At 42.8% G+C, this 22,799-nt stretch overlaps 1 protein-coding gene across 1 annotated transcript in view; it reads left to right on the top strand.

Moving 5' to 3' along the window:
- IQGAP1 (IQ motif containing GTPase activating protein 1) overlaps positions 1–21,981 on the top strand; it is a gene marked incomplete at its 3' end in the record, with an annotated part of 46,946 nt that extends 24,965 nt beyond the window's left edge. The window contains exons 17-38 of the mRNA XM_079540832.1: positions 29–196; positions 588–730; positions 1,078–1,248; positions 1,782–1,865; positions 1,982–2,053; positions 2,154–2,223; positions 3,458–3,666; positions 4,671–4,826; positions 4,979–5,142; positions 6,258–6,482; positions 8,288–8,428; positions 8,520–8,604; positions 10,854–11,086; positions 11,840–11,972; positions 12,311–12,413; positions 13,258–13,393; positions 16,008–16,095; positions 16,528–16,740; positions 17,788–17,954; positions 19,239–19,361; positions 20,059–20,167; positions 21,868–21,981. Coding sequence (XP_079396958.1) covers positions 29–196; positions 588–730; positions 1,078–1,248; positions 1,782–1,865; positions 1,982–2,053; positions 2,154–2,223; positions 3,458–3,666; positions 4,671–4,826; positions 4,979–5,142; positions 6,258–6,482; positions 8,288–8,428; positions 8,520–8,604; positions 10,854–11,086; positions 11,840–11,972; positions 12,311–12,413; positions 13,258–13,393; positions 16,008–16,095; positions 16,528–16,740; positions 17,788–17,954; positions 19,239–19,361; positions 20,059–20,167; positions 21,868–21,981 — 3,107 coding nt within the window. The remainder of the gene's footprint in view (positions 1–28; positions 197–587; positions 731–1,077; positions 1,249–1,781; positions 1,866–1,981; positions 2,054–2,153; positions 2,224–3,457; positions 3,667–4,670; positions 4,827–4,978; positions 5,143–6,257; positions 6,483–8,287; positions 8,429–8,519; positions 8,605–10,853; positions 11,087–11,839; positions 11,973–12,310; positions 12,414–13,257; positions 13,394–16,007; positions 16,096–16,527; positions 16,741–17,787; positions 17,955–19,238; positions 19,362–20,058; positions 20,168–21,867) is intronic.
- Between the last annotated feature and the right edge of the window lie 818 nt (positions 21,982–22,799).

Here is a 22,799-nt window from a genome sequence, read left to right as displayed (position 1 = left end):
GGTAACCTGCCTCCTCCTGTTGTTGAAGTTTCCTTAGGAATTCTGGCCATTAATGAAGCAGTTGATCACGGAGATACCAGCCCTACCCTGAGTGCCTTGCGCTCACCAGATGTGGGGCTGTACGGAGTCACTCCAGAGTGTGCAGAGACATACCAGCGAGAGTTGGCAGAAGTCAAAAGGAGAAAAATGGCAACAGGTGAACCCCAAATAGCTAACTGCTAGTGCAGTAAATTCAAGATGATTGCCTGTAGAATGGAAACCAGAGGGGGGAAAAGTGAGAAGTCTTGCATTATGGGTATCTTGTTAGAATCTCATGTTATAGGAAATTGAGGCTGCCTTGTAAACTGAAGCCTTTATTAAAGGAAAGAAAAAAAAGGTAGGAGAGAAATTAAGTTAACAGTGAAATATTCTCCACCTGTAGAATATATTGTGCTTAGGTAGTTCTTGTGGTGGTTCATTGGAGTCTCAGGCATTCTTTTTATTGCTTGGAGGAAGGACCCTCTCCGTGCATTTCCTTCTTGTAGTATTTGTATGTGAGGAAGACAGATACGTGTTTGCTTTCAACATACCACCACTTCTGCTTTTAGGAGGCAATGGCAGCGAATGGGTGAAACACTGGGTGAGAGGAGGCTATCATTATTATCATAACCTGAGGACCAGAGAGGGAGGATGGGATGAACCGACTGAATTTGTGCAGAATGACACACAGCTGTCACGGGAGGAGATACAGGTAAAGCACATGCTCTTTTTCTCTTAAGTTGAAGTTGCCACTATTTCAGGCCTTATTGCAACTTTAAAAAGTAATGTTTCACTACAGTAGTAATGTTAATGTTAAAATGTTAATGTTTGTATCTTATTTCACTGTTCATTGTCTATTTTGCACATCAGCACCTCTTTGTGCTATTGTGGAGAATGTGCACACCTTTATCCCCAGAACAAGACGGTGGTGTTGCTGCTCACCGAAAAGCAACTTGTAAGTTTCTCTTGAGCATAGTACAGAAGCCGCTGTGTAACATGTCATTTTTGCATCTCCCTTTTCTCTTCCTGGCTCTTCTTCCTACCATAACACTAATCTAGAGCACTATATCTGGAGTCACGGCAGCGTACAACCGAGAGCAGTTGTGGCTGGCCAATGAGAACCTGATTGTGAAGCTTCAGGCTTGTTGTCGAGGCTACCTTGTTCGTCAGGAATTCAACTCCAGAATGAGTTTTTTGAAGAAACAAGTTCCAGCCATCACTTGCATCCAGGTATGAAATCCCCTAATTCTGTTTGAAACTTGTACTTGTCAGTTGCTCTCCCACGCACACTTATTGAAAGCTGGTTTTGTTCAACTGAAACAGTTGCCACGCACAATTATCTTCATTTTGCAAAGTGTTGAAAGGCATTTCCTTCTCCCTAGGAATCACTATATATAAATTACTTCCCTTCCTCTTCCCATTTGTCTGTGGGTTTGGAGAATTGAAGATGGAATTGCGAATTGTGAAATGGATGTGAATTTGGTTGTTTAGTTAAACATTTGTTCTCTAGCTGTGCTTCTGAAGGCCCACGCTCTTGGTGCGGGGTGCTGCTAAGTTCCTCACAATGACAGCTGGTGGTGGAAGAAATAGTTAAGACTTCACTGCATATCTTTTCCTGCATATATCTTGTAAGATGACCATGTCTCTGTTACATTTTATTCAGCCGAAGGGAAGCGGAAACTGAGCAGCAGAAAGAGGCATAGAATATTGAATTACTGCTTTTCAATTTGAAAAGTTCCCCTTTTTCTTGTGTGTGTTTTCAGTCCCAGTGGCGTGGCTATAAACAGAGGAAGGCATATCAAATCCGTTTGGATTACTTACGAGCACACAAGGACCAAGTAGTGAAGGTAGCAAAGGCTCTCTTGATTTTTCTTTTTTGTTTGTTTGTTTTTGTTCACATTTTTGGTAGCAATATTTGTGGAAAAGACTTTTATCTGACCTGCTTTGGGATTCTTTCCTATAGATTCAGTCACTGACCAGGATGTATCAAGCCAGAAGGCGTTACAGAGATCGCCTGCAATATTTCAGAGACCACGTAAGAGATTGTGAAATGAATTCAGTGTCTGACACTTTTTTTTTTTTTTTTACTCTGCCCTTAACAAGTTTAAGTGGCTGGGTTTTTTTTTCCATTCTAGATAAATGATGTTATAAAAATTCAAGCTTTTATCCGAGCAAACAAAGCACGAGAAGACTACAAAACCCTCAGTAAGTATGGCCAAAAGAATAAAGCTAATATGCTTTGAATCTCTATTTGCAGAAAAATACTGTTAGTGAGATCTGCAACATGAAGACAGTTATGAAAATCAGTTGGGGTGAAGTGGTGCAAAGAGTAGACAGGTAGGTAGGTAGGTGGCTGAAGGAAAAATTCCCTCTGGCTGAGGGATTGGAATGCGCTGTCAGCAAGTTTGCTGATGACACAAAACTGGGAAGAGTGGCTGACACAGCAAAAGGCTGTGCTGCCTTCCAGCGAGACCTGGAGAGTTGGGTGGGGAGAAACGGAATGAAAAAGAACAAGGGCAGGTAGAGTCTTGCATCTGGGCAAGAGCAGCCTGGGTACCAGTATAGGTTGGGGGCTGACCTGTTGGAGAGCAGTGTAGGAGAAAGGGATCAGGGGATCCTGGTGGGCAGTAGGAGGAGCATGAGCCAGCACTGTGCTCTCGTGGCCAAGAGGGCATCCTGGGGTGTATGAGAAAGAGTATGGATAGGAGGTCGAGAGGTTCTCCTTCCCCTCTACTCTGCCCTGATGAGTGGAGCATCTCCCTATGAGGAAAGGCTGAGAAAGCTGGGTCTCTTTAGCTTGGAGGAGACTGAGGGGTGACCTCATTGATGTTTATAAATGTGTGAATAGTGAGTGTGAGGAGGATGAAGGCAAGCTCTTCTCAGTGACATCCAGTGATAGGACAAGGGGCAATGTGTGCAAGCTGGAGCATAGGAGGTCCCGCATAAATAAGAGGAAAAACTTCTTCACGGCAAGGGTAACAGAACACTGGGATGGGCTGCCCAAAGAGGTTGTGGGATCTCCTTTGGAGACATTCAGCAGCTACCTGGACATGTTCCTGTGTGACCTAATCTAGGTCATCCTGCTCCAGCAGGGGGGTTGGACGAGATGCTCTTTTGAGGTCCCTTCCAATTCCTGACATGGTGTGATTCTGTGCAAACTTTTTTCACGGTAGTACTTTTGCTGCTGGGAAATAGGAGCGCTGATTTTTGGGGTAAGTTCAGCAAGGTGGACTCCCCTAAGCTGATACTTCATTCTATAGCGTTGACTTCTGTCGTGATTTCTTCCATGCAAGAAGTTCCGGAATCTGTCAGAAGTTATTCAAGCACGTTGGTGTTAATTTGATCCTGGACTGGCTGCTGCTTGACATGCTGTCTGCACAGAGATAACACATGCATTAATTTGTTTCCTGTCCTCTGATGTTTTGTCACTTGTTTTTAGTTAATGCTGAAAACCCACCTATGGCTGTGGTTCGGAAATTTGTTCACTTGCTCGATCAGAGTGACCAAGATTTTCAGGAGGAGCTGGAGCTAATGAAACTGCGTGAGGAAGTTGTGACCTTGATCCGATCTAATCAACAGCTTGAAAATGACCTCAATCTCATGGACATCAAGATTGGACTGCTAGTGAAGAACAAAATTACACTGCAGGTAGGAAATGCAGTGCTGGGAGACTAGGAGAGTGAATTGAGGCCAATGGTAGTTACCATGAGGACCTTCTGAGCCTGGATCTCACTTACTCAGATTCAGTGGGAACTATTTCCCCCAGAGTTACAGGTTTTCCTCCCAGTAAGTTCCTAACTGTTCTACGTATTACTGTGTATCCCTAGAAAGATAACTGCAGAAGAAACATCAAGACTTCAAGCGTTTTAAAAACAAAACACCAGAGAAGAATCCACTCCGGACCAAGGGAGAGCAATAGATTGTATGCTTGAAGGCTCTGAGAACTGTTTGTCTGTTCACTTGTGGTTACATTAGTCATGGACTTGCACACCTCAATTTCTCACATTTTGTGTGCTGTATCAGAAGGGGGAGGTGATTTCGGAGCAGGAAATGTACTCAAGCCACTTGGTGTTGGTTGGCTGATGGAAGCCCCCTCTGTCACTTTGCTGGCGATTGATTGCACACAAGAACAACATTGCTGATACAGCGGTGCCTTTTTTTAATTCAAGCTGAAGTTACAGTCACCTTTTCCTTTGGTCCTGAATAGCGTAGTGCTAGGCTTGACCTTGTGTAAAATCTGAACCATGGCAGCAGTAAAGTTCAGTTCCAAAGGAGGCTCCAGCTCTTGGGCTGATGCTGGCAAAAAGTATCATCGTTATCAGAGCATGTGGAGGCAGTGAGTCAGCAAAATAGAAACAGGTTGGGGCTTTAAGCACAGTTGAGAAAGAAAGGCATTTTCAAGCATCTTCAGAACGCTACCAGCTCTGACAGTAGTCCCTGCTCAAAGCAATGAGTCCTTGTAGGTTCTCAACCAATTCTGGAATGTGGGGACAAGACAGAAATTGCTGCTATAACAGATAATGTTTCACTTCATGATCTCCTGATGTACCTTGACTGCCTTATCCACATATAAGGAAATGGTATCATGTGCAGCTTTTTCCCTTATTGCATGTTATTTAAATGTGGAATCTGTCCCTCTGTGTTCTTTGCAGGATGTTGTTTCTCATAGCAAAAAGCTTACCAAGAAGAACAAGGAACAGCTCTCTGACATGATGATGCTGAACAAGCAAAAGGGAGGTTTGAAAGCTTTGAGCAAAGAGAAGAGGGAAAAGCTGGAAGCCTATCAGCATCTTTTCTACTTACTTCAGGTATGCAGCTTTTCCTTCACTCCTCTTGTCATAGGTGCTCACATGTATTGGAACAGTCTGTACTTATGCTCTGCAGTGCTGAGGCACTGTCTGTCTTTGTGGTGTTGGCTTTTGTGGACACATGCACTAAGTAGTTTTCCTTCTTGTTTTAGACTAACCCAACATACTTGGCCAAGCTGATTTTTCAGATGCCTCAAAACAAATCCACGAAGTTCATGGATTCAGTCATCTTCACGCTGTATAACTATGCGTCCAATCAGAGAGAGGAATATCTGTTGTTGCGGCTGTTCCAAACAGCATTGCAGGAGGAGATCAAGTACGTTGTAGCATAGGACACAGCCTTGCTGTTGCCTCAGCTTGGACTGCTGCTGAAATTGAGCCTGTTCTTGTGTGATGTCCCATGCTAATTTGCAGATAATGCTGAACTCTCCCTGCATTCTGCTCATGCTGTTTCACGTCAGTCCTTTCTGTAATCTGGAATGGAGGAATTAACTTTCTTCTTTAGGATTAAAGCCATTTTTCTTTAACACATGCTTTGTTGCTCAGGGAAGCACTATTTTTGATCTAATGCAGTGCTTTCCTAAGATTCAGTCCAATCTAAATTCTCTGCTGTCTGGTAACAAGGACTTCAAACAGACTGCGAGCTTGGGCTTTACAGGCCAGAGTGAAGCTGACACGAAGGACACTGTTTTCCAAAACTGATGAGGAGGCTGAAAATCAGATGCTGTCTGGTTTGGGTTTTTTACTGGCTGTCAGACTTAAGGATTCTGGCTGTCTGTAAGCATGATTGAGTTGACTGTCACTTAGGAGTTTGGTGTTTATGACTTCTGGCTGATACGGAGCTTCACAACTTGCTAGGAAGACCAAATACATATAATGTTGGAGGCAGTCATGCCTTTTTTGGTGCTTTTAAGTATGAGGATGGTATGTGCCCTCAAACAGATAACGTCTAAAATATCTGTTTAATTATTATTATTTTTCTTGGAGTAGTGGTTCAGGAAAATGCTTGTATATGCTTTATTCTCTGCTGCTAGATTTCCCATAGCGGTATACTGTGAATGGCTTTTGTTGTTGATTGCTTACTTGCTTATTTAAATACTGAAAGAAAATAGTTCTGCCTGTGTAGAACTCCCTTTGTTTCCTCTGTATTTCTGAGGTGCGCTCTTTAACAGAATGTACAGCTGGATCGACATGCCCTGTTACAGAGGTGTCCACAGGCAAATGGTGCTGGATTTCCCAAGTGAGGCTGTAGTGCTCCTTGCCTCCTGTGTTCTCATCCAGTGCTGTTTGTTACTGCTGTAGTGAGATTTTATTACCAATCTTTTATTTGTTCCCCAAGGGTGATGCTGTGCAGCAGCCTTGTGATTCTATAATGCTGTGTCTAAAGGTGACGTAAGCATACCTCACGCTTCATATTGATTCTTCCTTCAGATCAAAAGTAGACCAAATCCATGAAATTGTGACTGGGAATCCTACTGTCATTAAAATGGTTGTAAGTTTCAACCGTGGTGCCCGTGGTCAGAACGCACTGAGGCAGATCTTGGCCCCAGTTGTGAAGGAAATAATTGATGACAAATCGCTCAACATCAAAACGGATCCAGTGGATATTTACAAGTCCTGGGTTAACCAGATGGAATCTCAGACTGGTGAGGCCAGGTATGGAAGTTGTTGCTACTGTTTTTTTCTAAATGTTGCTCAGCTGTTCTGCATTGCTCTGTTAATTGTTCCAAACCATCCCTGGATTCATTGCATGCATCTGTCCAGTTGATACCAGTTTTTTTTCCATCACCTCAAGATGGCTTTCTTCTGAAAGGTATAAAGATCATCTTGTGACGGGGGTGTAGAGACTATTAGAAGTGAATCTCATTAGGAGATAGGCCAAAAAAAAGAACCCCAGAAAACATTTATTTTGTGTTAGCTCATAGATTTAGATAATTATTGATTTGTCTTCTAAGCTAGCAGGTATCACGTAGAGAGAAAGTACCCATCAGTTCCATGCCAAACTTTGTTCATTTTCCATTTTGTGTGTAGCTAGGATATAGGTTCTATTTGCAAGAGAACAAAACCTGGAGAATAAGCATACCGTTGCAGTTTCTTTTGGTCCTAATCTTCTAACCTGAATAATTCAACCCTCTCTTTATTCCAGGTAACAAAGTCTTCCATTTCTCTTTTAGAAAGGGCTCATATTTTCCCTGGTTTTCCTTTTATCACTGTGTGAACTTACAGAAGCTGTTGTTATTGCCCTTAATATCCATGTCCAGATTCAATTAGATCAAGGCTTTGCCTTTCCTAATGCTATCCCTGGCTTCTCAGACACTTTATCTGTATTACTTCTGGGCTTGCTGTTCTTATGTCCGTAGTCTTTCTTCTTGTGTTTGAGTTTGTCCAGGAGGCTTGCAGGCCTCCTAGCATTTTTGTCTCATTTTTGTCCTTTTTGCTAGTATGCATTACTACTGCGTTTGTAGGAGATAGTCCTTGAATATCAGCAGGTGTTCTGGGGCCCTTATTCCTTCCAAGGCTTTATCCTGCATTACTCTACCAAGCCAATCTCTGAAGGAGTTGCTCTGGAACAGGCTGCCCAAGGAGGCTGTGGATGCCCCATCCCTGGAGGCATTCAAGGCCTGGCTGGATGTGGCTCTGGGCAGCCTGGGCTGGCGGTTGGTGAACCTGCACGCAGCGGGGGGTTGGAACGAGATGAGCATTGTGGTCCTTCTCAACACAGGCCGTGTTCATAGAATCACAGCAGGCAGCTGTTCCTGTCTGCCCATGAGAAGGTTTCATCCACTTGGTCATCCTGGTTGGTTGGCCTGTAGATCCCCCGCTGTGTCATCTGTCCCTGTCCTCTCTTTAATCTGTATCTATAAACTCTTGATCGGCTCCCATCCGTCCCCAGTCAGAGTTCTGTGTTTCTTCCAGTGCTTGATGTTTGCCAGATTTTGAGGATTCTGTTGTTGGTTGGTTTTGGTTTGTTTTGTTTTCAACACACTTCAAGGGAAGTGGAGGAAAAAAAATTCTATGAAGCAAAAGACTACTCTCAGAATGCAGCACGCTGCGTGAGTTACTATCTTAACACTGCAATGTGCAGCTTATAAATAATAAATCAGTTTATTTAAATTAAAAAAAAAAAATTGTTTTCACTGATTTATTTGCGACCTGAGGTACTACTGCATATCCCAGGTAACGCTTCTTTACTCTAGAGAGCGTGTCTGCATGTGGTACAAAAAGATACAGTTTAGAGTTAGCTGGGCCTTTTCTCACAGTGACTGCTGCAGGGACAGCAGAGGACGTGAGAAGTCCTTTACTCTTTCAGTGCTAGCATTCTAATTAAAGTGAACGTGCAGCTCTTTGCAGCCCGGTGAGCGTGGATCTGTTTCTGTGTCAAGCCAAAAATTCTGCCTGGCACTGACAAAAGTGTATTAGGCTGAGGAGTGCTCACCTTCACATCTGACTTTTCCAAATAGCAAGTTGCCGTACGATGTTACACCTGAACAAGCTCTTCATCATGATGAGGTGAGGACGCGCCTGGATGCCTCAATCCGAAATATGAAGGCAGTGACAGACAAGTTCCTGTCTGCCATCGTTGGTTCAGTTGACAAAATCCCGTAAGTCTGGTGTGTCACCGCATTATCCTGCAGCAGTTAATAGTGGGTTCATCCGTGAGGAATTCTCACTTGCCTTTTATTTCCTTCAAAGTTACGGAATGCGTTTCATCGCCAAGGTACTGAAAGACTCCCTGCACGACAAGTTTCCTGATGCTGGCGAGGATGAGCTTCTGAAGGTAAGGAGCTGAGCAGCTCTGTGAATAATTGTCTGCCGCGCTGACTGCAGCAGATGCATCTCAGTGTTCTTTGTTGGGTGTACATGTGCAGAGAAGTTTAAAAGCTGCAGTTTAAGTAGACAGGCTATTTGTTGTTATGGGTATAAAGTACTTTGCACTGTGCTTTGGATTGCTGGGTACATGTTTGTCAAAGGAGACATAATACAGCATTCAGAAGAAGTCACCCTGCTGCTTTTCCTTTTGCTTTTAATATCTTGGGCATTGTGCCCCCAAGGTTTCTTGACTTTGGGATGCTCTTGCTGCTGAATGGTGCACCTTGGTTTTGCTGGTATTATCTGAGTCAGTTGCTCTTTTTTTAAAGAGACAGTGCCAAGTTAAAAAGGTCCGTGTGCAAAATTCTACTATTCTCACTTCCCTTACAATATTCTAGGGCATTGCAGTAGCTGCAACAAAGTATATGGTGTCATTTTTCATGATGTGTGGGCAGTTTTGTATTGTACATTTCTGTACATTTGGAGAACTAAAAGGATGTTAGTAGTAAATGCTTCCAAATGAGCACAGCATTGTGGCTTTCATTGGAATTGTCCTGGCTTTTGTTATTTTAAAGGCCTTTCTGTCTGTGAGTGCTCTTCTTCTTAATAAAACAAAGAGTGGATTTTACATTACTTGCCACAGTCTCTTTAAGCTTTTCTGTCTCTGCTTCATTACAAAGTAATTACCAATCTGAATGCCGTTTTCTTCTCTCTTCTAGTTCTGTGCTTTCCCATTCTGAGGCATCGATTCTTTCTGTGCAGGTGAATTCATTTTTTCCATCTGTAAATTTAGGTGGAAAGCTGCAGTTTTTATTAATCCTTGTGGAAACAATGTCACGGTCCATGCCGCACTCAGAACTGCAGCTGTGTGCAGTGACTGCCTGTAGATTTATTAGGGCCTAAAACTACTCCTACAGTGTACTGTTCTTGTTTTCCTACTTCCGGTTTTAATATTATCAATATGATTTCTCTCACAAATGTGTTTCTTATGACTGGTAGTGAACAGTTTTGTCTGTTGTGACCATGTGTACTACCCATCTGGGGTAGTACAGCAAGAGCTGAAACAGCTGTCAAAACCATGACCTCTCTGAAAGCAGTTAATTTCTGGGGCAGCTTAGCAATTGGCGAAGCTTCTTCTTTCTGTTTTTGCCATATCTTCACGCCTCTGATCTCTTCTGTGCATTCAAATCTCACGTGAAGCAGGAGAAGCCCAGATTCTGTGACTTGGCTCTGCGCAGATTGATGTGAAACACCAGGAAATACTGAAGTATGTGGCGTGGGAACTTTTGCTGCATGTCAGCGTGCTGGGCCAATGCCTTTTTGTTGTGGGAATTACTGCAGGCACATATCCAATACGGGTTAGAAGAACATGGATGAGCACGTGGATAACGGGATGTCTTTATCTTTGGGGCCTCAGCGTTCATTGCTGCTCACTTAGCTGGGTGAATTGGACTTCTTTTGGAATGTCAAATACCGCTCATCTTCGGTACTTCTGAGTTTCTTACTTCTGGATTAAATGTTTCTGAGTTCCTCTCAGTTGTTTTTAATTGGGGATCTGTAGCTAAAAACGTTGCTGATTAATCAAAGAGGTATTCTGAGAGAGTGAGAAGTGCTCTGGAAAAGGGGCAGAAAGTAGCTGCTGTTTTTCTCAGCTCAGCTCCTTGGTTTGCCACACTTCACCATTTTTGCTTTGTTGGAGATGGTGGTCAATTCTGCACACCTGTGTTAAGAATTAGCTCCTATCCCTTAATGAGACTGAAGTACCAGGTTTCTCTGTAGTGTAGTTGTTCTGCCTTCTGTTAGACTAAGCTTTGTTTAATTCTCAGAGTAACTTTTACGCTTGTATGAGCAATTCTTTGGTAACTTCTAAAAATACATAGACAGGTGGTATTGAAAGTTAAATTTGAAAACCTTTGTGTGTAGGAATATCTGCAGTTGTGTTGTTCTGGAACTGGTAGTGGTCAGTCTTACCACTTCTATGTTGACAGTTGTGCATTTATTTAGTGTATGTGTATATGTTACAGTGTTAAACTAAGATTCTTTGGGACGGCACGTGCTTGCTGATGGCAGCGCAGTAGACCCTGCATCTTGAACAGGGCCCACAGTTCAGAGGAAGTAATTTGTCAGAACTCACTCAGAGTAGTTTCAGTAAAACTCAGTGGAGGTCTGTGCCATTGCTTTTTCACGTGTTTTTTTTCTCTCCTCAATTTCTCCTAGATTGTTGGCAACTTACTCTATTACCGCTACATGAATCCAGCCATTGTTGCACCGGATGCATTTGACATAATTGATCTTTCAGCTGGAGGGCAGCTGACTACAGATCAACGAAGAAACCTTGGTTCTATTGCAAAGATGCTGCAGCATGCTGCGTCCAATAAGATGTTCATGGGAGACAATGCGCATCTGAGCATCATTAATGAATACTTGTCACAGTCATACCAGAAATTCAGGTAGAAGACTTCAGCTGATTGTGTTGAGAAGTTTAGCAGAGGACAATGTTGCAAACAAAAAGGAGTGATGAATTTGAAATGTAATAAATTCCATCTCTGTCAAATAGGAAGTCTGTTGAAAATGAGAGGTTGCCCTTTGGGCTTCCACAATCATTGATAATAATGACATATAAAATACGTACCTGGAATGTACAAACTAGATATAGTATATTAATGAGCTGGTCAAAACAATTGGCTTTGCCATACAAGCCTCCAGAGTAAAGGCTGTTTTTCTATGTGTTTATTATGATATTCTAGCCATTGAAAACTAGAGTGTGCATGCATTCTTTCCCATATGAACCCTAGTTCTCTGTATGCAAACTAGATGGCACTTTGGATTAAACCAGGCTGGAATTCAGTTGTTTGTATAAGAAGATAGCTCTTGAATGAAGAGCTTCTTTATGTCTGTCATCTTTTGTAAGAAAGAAAACTGGAAATGGCTGGGAGTGAGGATTATTCTTGCAGCTGAGACAGAAGGATGGGTGCACGAGGTCATTTGGTCCGTAGACTTGTCCTGCAGATGCTTACAGTGAGCTGATGCCGACATGGCCAGTACCAATAACTGAACCTTCTAGATAGCTTTTGATGTGATAAGCTATAGCTTGTCCAATTGTAGTATGCTTGGGAACCATGGTTTAAAGAAGAACAGCTGCTGGGATGCTGATTACCTTTTTCTCCTTTTTCTTTTTTTTTTTTTATTTTGTTTTTTTAAAGACGCTTTTTTCAGGTTGCTTGTGAGGTTCCTGAATTGCAGGATAAATTCAATATTGATGAATATTCTGACTTGGTGACTCTCACAAAACCAGTTATTTATATTTCTATTGGTGAAATCATCAATACACACACTGTAAGTATGTCAGTCACAGCTGCTCCTTCTTAAGCAGTTCTTACACAGAAAATGCTGCTTCTGTTGAAACCTCAAGTAGCCAAATCTGAAAGTGATTTCATTTGACTGTAGAGCTCAAGGGTTTGTAAGCTTTTAGAATTTAGTAAGTTGCTGGTGTTTGAAGCCTATTTTGGAAGTGTCTGAGTATATGCAGATGGTACGACTTTCGGCCGTGATATTGCAGCTTTAGAGTTCAGTGAAGATTTTCTTCTAAAAGATATTAGCATAAAGGAATATAATTTCAATGTGTAGAGAAGGATTTATGATTAACAACGCAATTTATTCTTCTTTTCATTTAGCTGCTCTTAGACCATCAAGATGCAATTGCTCCTGAGCATAATGATCCAATTCATGAATTGCTGGATGACCTTGGAGAAGTTCCTTCAATTGAGTCCTTAATAGGTGATCTGTTTTACTTCAGAATTATGTAGTATTACTTTAGATAGTTTGAAGTGTAGTGAAGAAACTATCAAAGGAATAATCAGCGGCCGTTTGGAAGTTGGTGCTCTAAAAAGCAGTGTACTTATTCCAGTTTATTCTTCTGAGAATAAAGTTATTCTCAGAACTTGTTATCCTGTGGAAAAAAATACGCCTGGCTTCTCTCTTGTCTCCAAACACCTTGTGTCACACCACTTCAGTTTCTAGGAGATGAACAGAGATTGTGCAATGTGCTCTTTGTTCCCTTGTGTCAGAGCCGTTGCTTTGTGCATCCTGGCATATTTGCAAAGGTCTGTCCACTGTCTCGAGATCTGTGCTCCTTAGGAGTTCAGTAGTAAATATATGAGGTTACATGCATCATGCAGGAGAAGTGCGATTTTTGGCGTGTGGACAATTAACTTTTTTCTCTCCTTTTGGGTGCACTCATCAGTGAATGTCTGATAAAGGAACAATAGGGGCAGGAGAAAAAACCTTTGAGTTGGAGGGAGGCAGGATCTAACTTCTCCGTTCCTAATCACGGCAGTTTTCTAGGAACGGGATCTGAGTCAAAGTTTAGTCCCTCACCGTATACAAAATGAAAAAGTTGCACAAGTCTCTGTCTCTTTGGTTTCTGTATTCCTGCTGTTGCAAGCATGAAATCTAGTCTGCAGGTCTTGGGGGATGGATGGAAGGACACAGCTTTCAGGAGGATGCTTTGACATCAAAATAGTTCCCTGGGTGTTGCTCCTCAGGAAAAGTAAGAACTTTTTAAAGGAATGATTGCCGGCATGTTTTACCCTAATGTATAAAATCTTTTTCTACTTGACAGGCGAAGGGTCTGGCAACATTAATGACCCAAACAGGGAGATGCTGGCAAAGACAGAGGTTTCTCTCACACTCACTAATAAATTTGATGTTCCTGGAGATGAAAATGCGGAGATGGATGCTAGGACAATTCTGCTGAAGTAAGTGAGAGATGAACTAGCTGATGTATTTCTTAAGAGAAGAGGGAGACCAGAACCTGGATTTTCTTGCTGTTCTGTTTGTGCACGTAGGAGAACTGAAGTTTAAATTGAGCAAAGGTGGTGCTGTGACTCAAAGTACATTGAGGTTGTAGCCATTTCTTTCAAATGCTGTAGCTGTTAAATTTGTGCTTGCTTGTTCTTTGTCAGTGAAGAATCACAGAATTGTAGGGGTTGGAAGGGACCTCCAGGGATCGTCGTGTCCAACCCCCCTGCCAAAGCAGGTTCCCTACAGCAGGTCGCACAGGTCGGCATCCAGGCAGGTCTTGAACATCTCCAGAGAAGGAGACTCCCCCACCTCCCTGGGCAGCCTGCTCCAGTGCTCCGTCACCTCACTGTAAAGAAGTTCTTGCGCATGTTTGTGCGGAACTTCCTATGCTGCAGTTTTTTCTGGCCGTTTCCCCTTGTCCTGTCTCCACTCACCACTGAAAACAGTCTGGCCTCACCATTCTGCCCCCCACACCTTAGAAATTTATAGACCTGGATCAGGTCCCCTCTCAGTCTTCTTTTCTCAAGGCTGAACAGACTCAGTTCACTCAGCCTTTCCTCATAGGAGAGATGCTCCAGGCCCTTCACCATCTTTGTGGCCCTCCGCTGGACTCTTTCCAAGAGATCCTTGTCTTTTTTGTACTGGGGAGCCCAGAACTGGACGCAGTGCTCCAGATGAGGCCTCACCAGGGCAGAGCAGAGGGGGAGGATCACCTCCCTCGACCTGCTGGCCACGCTCTTTTTAATGCACCCCAGGATGCCATTGGCCCTCTTGGCCACAAGGGCACACTGCTGGCTCATGGCCAACCTGTCGTCCACCAGGACACCCAGGTCCCTCTCTGCAGAGCTCCCCTCCAGCAGCTCATCCCCCAACCTGTACTGGTGCATGGAATTATTTCTCCCCAGATGCAAGACTCTACACTTGCTTTTGTTAAACCTCATCTGGTTTTTTTTTTTTTGCCCAGCTCAAAGAAGAACTTGTCACTCTGTGAAAGTGTATGTGTGATAATTCTGGAGGAGAAAAAATAACAGAAAAGAAATATTTCCAGTGTGAGCAGGTCTGATGGCAGCAGTTAAACTTACTTTCATATGGATGATTTGTTGGGATTATTGTAAATAACCCATGGCATTCATCACAATGTAGTTTTAACTCTGAAGTCTATTGATGTGAAATGAAGATGTAGTCCTATTTGTGATGCCTAAATGATGCCCTGTGCAAATACTTTCAGTAGAATACGTGCGACACGAGGAAATTCCCTGAGTAACATTGTCTAGCGTAAGGGATGCTGTACTGCTAAAAACTGCTGGCTCTTAGAGGGCCAGCTGATTTATTTAGCCTATGAGCAGAATGTGTCTGTATCCTGTTAGTGGAGCAGGAGGCAGTGATGGTAGTTTATGATGTTCTGCCTGTAGCTTTTTCCGTGCTGTGAGAAATACCTCCTGGTTCCCACCTTGCCTTGCTTCACGATGCACTTCTGTTCCCTCTGCACTCTCTGTCCCCCACACTTGACTGAGATAAACAGCTTTTTGGGTAGCAGTGTAAGCCTGATGTGATGAGTGCACTGGACAGCCGGTGACTTGGTTGTTGTCAGACTCTCTTTGTCTGGGAGAACTCGGTGCCAGCACTGCCTCTTGGCCACTTGTCAGCAAGTCCCTCTTGCTGGGCTGCAGAGAGCAGCTACCTGATGTCGTGTGCTCTGATGCACTCTTGCTCTGATGCCAGGTGGCATAGCTGAGAGTTCATGAGGTCAGCTTATGCTTGGCCAAGATGGAGCAATGACCTCTCAGAAGAAAGTGGGATATCTAAAAATATTCTTACACTGAGTTGCTTGAAATATATGCCAGGATTGCCCTACCCTGCGGAAGGCGACACTGATCTCAGAAGCATTTACCAGATGTACCTGAAATCACCTAAGATGTGGATGGTCAGCAGGGTGTTGATGCAATTTGTTGTGCCAGAAGTAATTATAGCTTGATTGCAAAGTACTGAAGGCACCCTTTGGTGTCATTTGGCTCAGGGCTCCACTTGCTTCAAACTGAACACTGACTATGCAGTTAAGCTACAGATCTTGATTCTGAGATCAAAGAATGACCCTATTTGTCACTGGATTGGAAGCAGATCCCTCCTTTGGCTGGTAGTGTACGTGTAAGAAAGTGGTCCACTTCATGTTTATTTCTTAACCCCTGTTAGAAAGCATTGAAGTGCACTTTGAATGGATAACACTGGACTTTTTCTGGCTGTGTGAAATTGCTGTTGCTGCTAACTGCTTTATCTTTGACCTCAAAATGTGCAACGTCTGTGGTCCAGGTGGCAGTACTGAGACGGCCTTAATACGCATGGGGGGAAGTTCCAGCTTTTTGAGAAGGTGTTAAGGAGCCATGCTGTGTGCTGTACAGATGTGTCTTTTGGGGAATCAGTTTCTGATAAAAGGGTGTCAAGAAAAGTGAATTGGTTCTCGGAGTTCTGGTCTCAGCTAAAATCAGTAACGCTGCTCTTATTGCAGAATAGCAATATTGAAGGTCTCTTGGCTTAAATTTTTACCTCCTATTCTACATGGTTTCTCTGCAGCACCAAACGCCTAATTGTTGATGTGATCCGCTTCCAACCTGGGGAGACGCTGACTGAAATCTTGGACACTTCAGCTACTTCGGAGCAAGTATGAAGAATTTTTTCCCTGTGTTCTTTTTAGACTGAGAATTTGTTGTTTATCTAGATGCATGTGGGTATTGTTGGGAATCTGCATTACTCTAGCATAGTGAAGCTGTCTGCACTGGTTTTGGAGCTGCACGTAGCACAAATGATGAGGGGATATGATGGAAATAAAGAGTGCGTGTGAGTCTAGCTCTTTGATAGCTATTAGAAAATACTTATTCAGAAGACTGTTTTGAACAGTAGGTTGGTGTCTGCCAGTTCCTGTATTGGCAGGACAGTTCTGCCAGTTTTCATCCAGTGTATCATAAGTCAGTTCTGGAATGACTGAGCAAAATTCTGTGTCCTGTTATGCTGGGGTCAGATGATCTTCTAGTTTTTTATCACCTTAAAAATAATCAGTTTATGAACTTGTAACTTTCTTGTTGTCTTTTTCTAGGAAGCAGAGCATCAAAGAGCTATGCAGAAACGGGCCATTCGTGATGCTAAAACTCCTGATAAGATGAAAAAATCTGTGTCTGTAAAGGAAGATGGCAACTTAAACCTTCAGGGTAAAAAAGAGAAAATCAAGACAGGCCTGAAGAAGCTGACAGAACTAGGGGTAGTGAATGCAAAAAATAAATACCAGGAGCTAATCAATGATATTGCAAAGGTATGCCAGTTAGTGGTTTTTCTATTAATTACAGAGAAGGAGTTTGTTTTTTTTATGGCTTGCAGTGTTGTGAAGATGGTGTGAGTTTTCAGGAGTAAGTTTTGCAGTAGTTAGAGATCTGAAATAGATAATTTGCTTCTACATCTTTGCATTTGCAAAGTCTCTTATTTTTATCGGAAGTTTGTGTTTTCACAAATAATTCTGTTGCCAGAATCTCAGGCACCTTAAGTATTAGACACTGGAGGAAATCCCTGGTGTGTGATCTCTTCTCCTAGTCCTTTTCCTGGTGTAAATAGTGCCTTTACAAACACACTGCCACATGGAAGTTTTGTCCATAACTTAAAGAAAAATAAAGCGTTGCTTTTATTTGAATACACTCACTGATTCAAGAACAACTGAAACACTTTAGGGAGGACCTAAGAAAAACTTACGCAAGTGAAATAACGCCATTGCACACTGAAACGCGTTATCAGCGCAGCGTATCATACATTTGCCAATGTAATACATGGGAGAAGATGATGTGTATGAAGTGAATGAATTACCACTTTCAGAAGTGAGATTAAAACTGATCATTCGGTCATTAATAAATATCAGAAATGAAAATGACTTGAACATATTGTATTTTTTGTTCAGTTATTAATATAGCATGTTTAAAAATGGCTGACTAGCAAAGAGAGACTGTCACATTTATGCATTTTTGTGGTTATAGCTCTTGATTTTTAATGTACTCCTGCTACCCAGTGAAAGCAAAAATTGCTGTCTTCCTTAAATCACATACTCTAGTCACTGCAATTATGACAGCACTGAAGATTGAGAAAGCAGCAGAATGTTTAAAAGAACTGCTGTGTGGAGCTGGTTAGGTCCAAAAACAGTCAACAAAGAAATGATGGCACTTAAACTGGGGCAGGTGTGACTGAGGAATCCTAATACAGCTTGTTGCCTGAAGCAAGGCTAATCAGAATTGAGCAGAGCTTCTCAGCCTGTCTCTGCACTCTGAGAGCTCTTCAATAACCAGTGGGTCTCTGCGTGTTTCACTCTGTGCTGTAGGATATCCGAAATCAGCGCAGATACCGTCAGAGAAGAAAGGCAGAGCTGGTGAAGCTGCAGCAGACATACAGTGCCTTGAACTCCAAAGCTACCTTTTATGGGGAACAAGTTGATTACTACAAAAGCTACATCAAAACCTGCTTGGATAACCTGGCCAGCAAGGGCAAGTAAGTATCTCTGAACTGTGCTGTGATTCTATAAATAAATGCTTGTTTCAGAAAAAAATGGGTAGGTCACTACTAAGAACAAACCATCTGCGCAAAGCTAAGGGAGAGTGAGACCCCTGACTGGGGTCAGAGAGACACAGTGAAAGGAATTTTGGTCCTTTGGAGAGAGAGGAATGGAGAAAGACCAGAGGTGATGGTTGGATTGCTCAGGTAATTGACACACTGCTTGGTTAGTCCCTCCCATAATTCTTTCTTGCAGCAGAGAATGAAAGCATCCTTTGTACTTACAGTGACAGCACTGATCCTGATTTGTCCTCTCTTTGTCCCAGAGGCAGTTTGTACAGTGGAAGGCAGTTCAGGTTTTCCTATAAGAAAAGCCGTGTCTTTCCACCCTGAGTTTGGTTCTTCTCTTTCCTTTGGCAGGCAGCACAGCATAGTCCTCAGCAGCCTTAGGAAATGTTTCAACGTAACTGGGTTTGTTTTCCCTGTTTCTTTTTTAATCTGAACACAGTGTGGAAAATACCTGTCTGCTCTGGAGAAATGCCAGAGTTGGGTTTGCATGCGTGTGGCATGCTGTTGGAAAGAGCGGAGCACCAGTGGGGGAAAGGGAAATGCAGTAGGCATGAAGCCTGAAACGGCTGGCGTCAGAGATTGTGGTTTGGAGCAGAGTCTGATGCTTGAGGCAGTCCTGGTCTCTGCTTTCTCAAGCAGGCACACAGGATTGAACTCTGCTGCAGCGCTGTGGGGTGGGCAGCAGGGCAGCGATTGCCCGGAGAGGGCAAGCAGGGGAGCTGCACTGGCATGTCCTTGGACAGGTGATCAGTGCACTGAGTGTGCAGAGATGAGGAAGTCCAGATCTACCAGGGCAATGGGCTGTACACAAATAGACCTGATGTGTGTAATTTTGGGGCATCTAAATAATTGGTGGCTTTTTAAAATTTTGTTAAGTGTCACAGTGGCTCTTACAGGTCTGTTTTCAGAGCGCCAGTGGAAACAACTTGTTAACCATAAGAACTTTTGCCTAGCTGTATAAGTAGCGGTGTTTTTTTATGAAGTGCTGTTGTTTGTGTTCTGCTTCTGTTGTATGAGTTACTGGTTAATAGTAGGAAGTCAGAGATCTGACCTGAGCTACCAGTGCTATGCAGATAAACTTGGTAGTGAAATATATCAGCTCTGTTAGTTGAACCATCTATTCTGATTCTAGCCGCTCATCCACATAGTATAAACTGTTTATTGTATTTTGTTGCTCTCTGTTGTGTTCTTTTAACCTCTTCTTCCTTCCAGAGTCTCTAAGAAGCCTCGAGAGATAAAAGGCAAAAACAGTAAAAAGATTTCTCTAAAATACACTGCAGCTCGACTTCATGAGAAGGGAGTGCTTTTAGAGATTGAGGACCTGCAAGTTAACCAGTGAGTGTTCCTTAAAAACTCATTAGAGCTAAGTAGCTTTCCTAGAGAAATAGGGGAATGTTGCACACTGTTTTTGACTACTTGGGCTGGCAGGAGCTGAGAAACTTCACAAACTGCTGACGTGCTGTTCTCTATTTCTGGTGAAATGGGAGCAGATCTCTGGTAGATGAGTTCCATGTGCTTTAGGAATGGCGCCCTCTTTCTCCCTGTTCCCCCACAGCCCTGTCACGGAAGGATTCCTCCTTGAGTGCCTTGCTACTGTGACTAGTGAACTTTCAAGGCTGACCTGAGCTTGCTCAGCTGCCTCTTGCTGGCCTTGAGTAACTGATCTCTCTTTCGCACCATAGACAGAAGCTGCTTGCTGCTGGAATTTTTATCGGCGTTGTGCTTTGCACTCAGTGCAGTGGGGATGTCTAGGAGCAGAGGTGGGCTGCTGATCCACGTGGGCTGGAGTGCTGTGTGTGCTTACTGTGCTTGTGGGAAGGTGCAACCTAGCAGCTGTACAACGTTAGGCTACATTGTTGTAGCCTACTATTCATTTTTCTACTGAGTCTCATTCTGAATGAGAATATAGAATTTAGGAGTAGGATTAGACATTTATCTTCAGCTTTCATCTGATGCGTCCTTTCCCTGTCATTAGGAACTGCATGTTCAATTATGGTTTTCATATGTGGTTTTCAATTTCTTAAATTTACAGATTTAAAAATGTAATATTTGAAATCAGTCCAACAGAAGAAGTAGGAGATTTTGAGGTAAAAGCAAAATTCATGGGGGTACAGATGGAAACCTTTATGTTACATTATCAGGTAAGAACAATCCTATTTAATAATGACAGCCACGGCATATGAGTTTCATGGGATGTACATGAATAGCAAATATCTATTCTGCTTGCCAGACCTTTTATCAAAATACTAATTACACATTTTTTGCCTGAACAGTGTGAAAACGAGGGAGCATCTTTAAACTAATAGAAGGCAGATTTAGATTAAGTATGAGGAGGAAAATGTTGACCTTGGGGCAGTGAGGCCCTGGCACAGGCTGCTCCGAGAACTGTGGGTGCCTCATCCCTGGAGGTGCCCAAGGCCAGGCTGAACAGGCCCCGGGGAGCTGGCAGGTGTTGGAGTCCCTTCCAACATCAGCCCGTACTGCGGTTCTGTGAGCAGCTATTGTGACAGCAGGAGATTTGTTGCAGACAAAACGTACAGTGCCAATGGGGCGCTGAGGCTAATTTGTTTCTTTACTAATGAAAGCTTTGTGTCAGTCTGTGTCTTAGTTACACTTACGTAAGTATGCACCCTACTTGTGTGAGTCTGTTGGAACAGACTTACAGGCCAGCTTTCCCAAATGGTCCCCATTCTTCTTCCCTGCTTCTTCACTGCTGTTATGCCTGGCAGCTCTGTCCACGTGTGTCTACCAAAACTTGGTCGCCAAGTATTGCTAGGTATGGTAATAGTGGATGTCCCAGGCATATTGGAACAAATTGCATACAGGAGCACTCTGTGCAGAGATATGTCTGCATTGCAGTCCCTGACTGACTGCTAGGAGAGATAGCTGCCTTACATGTCCCATCTGCTCTGGGAGCTGCTGTAGTTCATTCCAGCGCTGATCTGTTGGAGCTGGTCGCAGACTTCTTGGTGTGGCTACTCGAGGTCACTTGGTTCTCAAGCACGTGTGGTAAAACCACTCTGAACAAACTGCCACTGCTCATCCAAGTGTAGTGTTGGCAATGGCTTCAGTTAAAAAGTCTCACGTTGCCAGAGTTTTTATAGAAGACTATGGAAACAGCTGTTTGGTGTTTGTTCTGGTGCCAGGAGCAAGATTCACCATTTGGAATACATGCAGTATTCCTTGCAGTAGCACTACATGAATGCTTTCTCCAAGATGCACTGTTCTAGAGAGGAGACTGTGGGAAGGAATTGTTGCTGAGATGAATCGGTGCAGGGAGTCATACAGCTTTGTCGGGTGCATCACTGATGAGAAGAAATTGTAACTGGAGCCAGTGCCTATGTGAACACAGGGGAAACTGAATTGGCATAATGTAATTAGTCCTAATGGAGAAGTTGTTTCTTTCTGTGACATACATTGTATTGTTCTAAACCGCCTCTGTCTCCTCTATGACAGATGAGATTTTTAGAGAGTCGTGCTGTGGAATGTTGTAATGCTTACACAATAAGATTAGGCAAACGGGAGAGAGATTCTGAACATTACAGCTTTACATCTGTTATGTGAATGAAAAGCCTGGTATGGTCTAGAGCTGAAATTTGACTTTCTATTTATGATTTTTGTAATTCTTTTAAACCACAGATTAAGACAAACATCTGAGAAATCTTAGTGCAGCTTATTTGTTCCTGTGCTGTGAGTGGATCCTTAACCCTCTCATTTTTCTAGCTTATGCTATGTATTTTGTGATAGATATTCCACAAAACCCCACCTTATCACAATGTCTCGTATAAATTTGTATGCACTGTTGAGGATTCCTCACTCATAACTGTTTTCTCTTTGGTAGGATCTTTTGCAGCTGCAGTATGAAGGTGTTGCAGTTATGAAGTTATTTGACCGAGCAAAAGTAAACGTTAATCTTCTGATCTTCCTCCTGAACAAGAAGTTTTATGGGAAGTAACTGACCTTTGCTGGCAAATCTGTGAGAGGGGAGATGAATAGAAGCCTTGCATATGTGACTTCTAATGACTTTGCTGTGCATCACTATGTGCCCGTGCCTTGCTGAAATATATCAAGTCTGTTACAATTAAGGCCTCAGAACTTCTTGTGAATTGACAGTGCTGACTGACGCTGCAGGGAGCTGCTTTCTTGTACCTTTATGATGTTTATGTTCAACTTGATGTAATAATTTACAGATGGCCTCTTGCGTAGAGGTACTGCAGTATCCATTTAACGCTTAAGGATGGGGAGTGAAACAGACAAATTCTTGGCAAGTTAGCTTTTAATGTTGCTTGCAAAGGTTTTGAAGAGTAAAACTAAGTTCTTTTCCCCCCAGTTTTAGATCAGTGTTCCATATATCTTTACCAGATTCAATAAACGTTAGGCTCTACTTGCAGACTTATCGAAAGAAGACAATTATCTTAAATAGGTTGGCTTTTTAAAAGTTTAATTTTTCTAGCTCTGTCAAACCCCTCATTTCCTCATCTGTAGTGGATTTTTCACCGTGGTGATTGTGCTGCTGTTCTGCTATATCCAGTAAAAATGGAGAGACTCTTGAATAAATCCCACCAAAAATTGTTTGCCCTGCCCCCTCCTTTTTTCTTTCTTTTTTTTTTTAAGAAACATCGCTAATTACAAATGTCATTTTTGCAGGTTTTTTTTGTTTAGATTACTGTGTTGTAGAACTGCCTTATCTCTGAGCTCACACACCGTATTGCTCCATTGGCATAGATTTTTTGCTAATGAGAGCCACTCACAGAATTGGAGTTGCATCCTTGA

This window comes from Tetrao urogallus (genome assembly GCF_951394365.1).
Source record: "Tetrao urogallus genome assembly, chromosome: 11".
Classification (NCBI taxonomy): domain Eukaryota; kingdom Metazoa; phylum Chordata; class Aves; order Galliformes; family Phasianidae; genus Tetrao; species Tetrao urogallus.
The sequence above is the reverse complement of the archived record's forward strand: the minus strand, read 5'-3'. Positions and strand labels throughout refer to the sequence as shown.